Source organism: Nannobrachium achirus (genome assembly GCF_963921795.1).
Source record: "Nannobrachium achirus genome assembly, chromosome: 6".
NCBI lineage: Eukaryota > Metazoa > Chordata > Actinopteri > Myctophiformes > Myctophidae > Nannobrachium > Nannobrachium achirus.
In genome coordinates, this window is record NC_137815.1 from 52,074,197 (window position 1) to 52,076,696 (window position 2,500).

A 2,500-nucleotide genomic window follows, 5' to 3' on the forward strand; every position below is an offset into this window, starting at 1 on the left:
TTAGTCTACAAAATGATAACCCTGGTGCGGTTTGAATTTGAGGGCCGTGTCTGATGTAGGTGATGTTTTACTACTGCATACAGAGTACTTACAGGCTGTGTAACAGAGGAGTAGTACACGTTGTCGGAGTACTTGGTGGTCAGGTGGACGTTGTAAGCCCTGTCCACCCCCTTGGCATTGACTACTGACACCTCGAAGGACAAACGGCGATCCTTGTAGCTTAGCAATATTTTGGACGAGCTGGAGAAAAAAAATCATTTGATTTACTGTTTCTAACAACAACAAAAAAAATCATACAGGTCTCGGCGTCTCGCGACGAGTATTGTCAGGTGGTATTTTCTGTTTATGTGGACCTGTGAACACCTATTGTTCACGCCATTTAATCTCATGCTTTGTGAGTGTCTGCTAAATGCCTTCAATGTCAAGACAATAGTGGGTCCGAACAATTTCTTTCTGCTTTTCTTGAATCTTGTAAATAGTATGTCTGCAGTGCTTATACCTGGATACTCCTTTGGGTTTGACTCGGATAGACAGGTCACACTTGCACACGTCATCCGACCCACAATCCTTTGCGTACGGAACCTGGGGGGGGGGGGGGGGGGGGGGGTTAGAGTAGACTATTTAGAGTTTAGAGTAGACTATCCATATGTTGTATGTATAGTATATTGTAGAAGCAGCAGTAGTAGAGTTTTTTTTTATTCTTGACCACAAGTTAAAAATGTAATTTGCAAGCATGTTATTTAGACAGATGCTAGAGTCGTTGTTGACCTGGTATCCTATAGTTTCAATGTACAGATTATTATTTTTGATAGTATATTGATTAGAGTCTAAACAATAGACAGATGCTAGGTTCATTGTCTACCTGTGATCCTAGTTTACAGAGGCATGCACTACACTGTCTCTCTGCATTCTGTTTCTGTGTTTACCCTGCTTACCAAGTCACTCTGGATAAGAGTGTCTGATAAATGCCTACATAGTAAATCATACTAGTAGTAGCCTACTAGCTTACTTCAAAGTCCCAGGACGTTGGACTGTAGTGGTCTAGAACTGGACTGGATTCTGGATCTGGCTGAGAGACTGTGACATGGAGGGACAGAGGAAGTAGAGACTCTGGATTCTCCTAATGGAGAGGAGAGGAGAGGAGAGGAGAGGAGAGGAGAGGAGAGGAGAGGAGGGGAGGGGAGGGGAGGGGAGGGGAGGGGAGACGAAACAAGTGTAAAAAAAATCAAACCAAGTTTGAAGTGAGCGGTGGTGCGTGCGTGTGTGCACGCGCACGCGTTCATGTGTGTGTGATGCAACAGTGCCACTTGGTCACCAGCGGTATTGCAGCTCATTATACGGACATAGACAGTAACATAGATAGACGCAGACGGGAACTGACAAAGACACTCTAAGGAGCGGTTGACCACCAAAATGAACAGACAAACCTACTACACCCTCTCTCTCTCTTTCTCTCTCTCACCTGTGCATAGACAGTGTGGGTGTGGCAGGCGGGCGTCCCGTTCTCCAGATGAACCTGCACCTCCTTCTGCCGTACGTCCTCCTCGTCCAATGTCCCTCTGCTGTCCACCGTAGTATTACACCATAACACTGAGAGACAGACAGGTGGGAGAGAAAGAGAGACAGTTAGGCCAGCTGACTAGAGGGCTGTCCCATTTGAAATGGTCTAGTCAGTGCTCTTTCTTTCTGCCATGGCCATGTAGCTCCCAAAACACAATAGTCAGAAAGCGCTCCTAATTGTCTACTTAACGACTGCATTGCTGGATTCAAATGGTGTAAAACCCCGGTCTATTCAAAATCAATCACATTTGTTAACCCATCAACGCACTTTGTATGTGTTACTTTTTTACGTGAAAGCAATGGTTTTATTTGGTGGTTGGCTGGTTTCTAAGCAGATGCTATGGTGTTACTTGGTTGCTAAGCAGATGCTATGGTGTTACTTGGTTGGTAAGCAGATGCTATGGTGTTACTAGGTGGTTGCTATGTGGTGCTATGATGTTACTTTGTGGTTAAGCAGATGCTATGGTGTTACTTGGTGGTTGCTATGTGGATGCTGTGGTGTTACTTGGTGGTTGCTAAGCAGATGCTATGGCGTTACTTGGTGGTTGCTAAGCGGATGCGAGGACAATAAATTACCCAGAGGTCCCGAAGCGGTGGATGGTCTGAACGTGGCGGTCAAACACACGGTTGCCGTGGAGACCGGACGGTCACTCAAGCTCAGCCTGGGGGGGTCGAAGGTCACGGTGGCCGTTACTACGGCAACGGGCCTTGACCTATCAGGAGATCAGAAAGGTTATTTTGTTTTCAGATGGAGTAGAACTAAATAGAATGTTGTTACTGGTGCTAACTAGTACAACTAGTCCTGCTTACTACAGCTGCTACAGAACCTGTCAAACAGGAAGTGGTGTTTTACCAGAGGTTGACCACTTTCCCATAAGCCCCTACAGTGACGTCATCGATCAGGTCACCGTTGAGGTCAAAGGTCGCGTCCAGTGAGCGT

General features: G+C 46.2%; 1 protein-coding gene across 1 annotated transcript in view; it reads right to left on the reverse strand.

Annotated features, from left to right (window-relative positions):
• LOC308287159 (integrin alpha-2-like) overlaps positions 1-2,500 on the reverse strand; it is a gene marked incomplete at its 3' end in the record, with an annotated part of 13,655 nt that overhangs the window by 4,287 nt on the left and 6,868 nt on the right. Inside the window, exons 12-17 of the mRNA XM_080728279.1 lie at positions 2,414-2,500; positions 2,137-2,273; positions 1,463-1,590; positions 1,010-1,120; positions 500-582; positions 93-240 (exon numbers count right to left, since the gene is read on the reverse strand). The exon at positions 2,414-2,500 is cut by the window's right edge and continues 44 nt beyond it. Coding sequence (XP_080584405.1) covers positions 93-240; positions 500-582; positions 1,010-1,120; positions 1,463-1,590; positions 2,137-2,273; positions 2,414-2,500 — 694 coding nt within the window. The remainder of the gene's footprint in view (positions 1-92; positions 241-499; positions 583-1,009; positions 1,121-1,462; positions 1,591-2,136; positions 2,274-2,413) is intronic.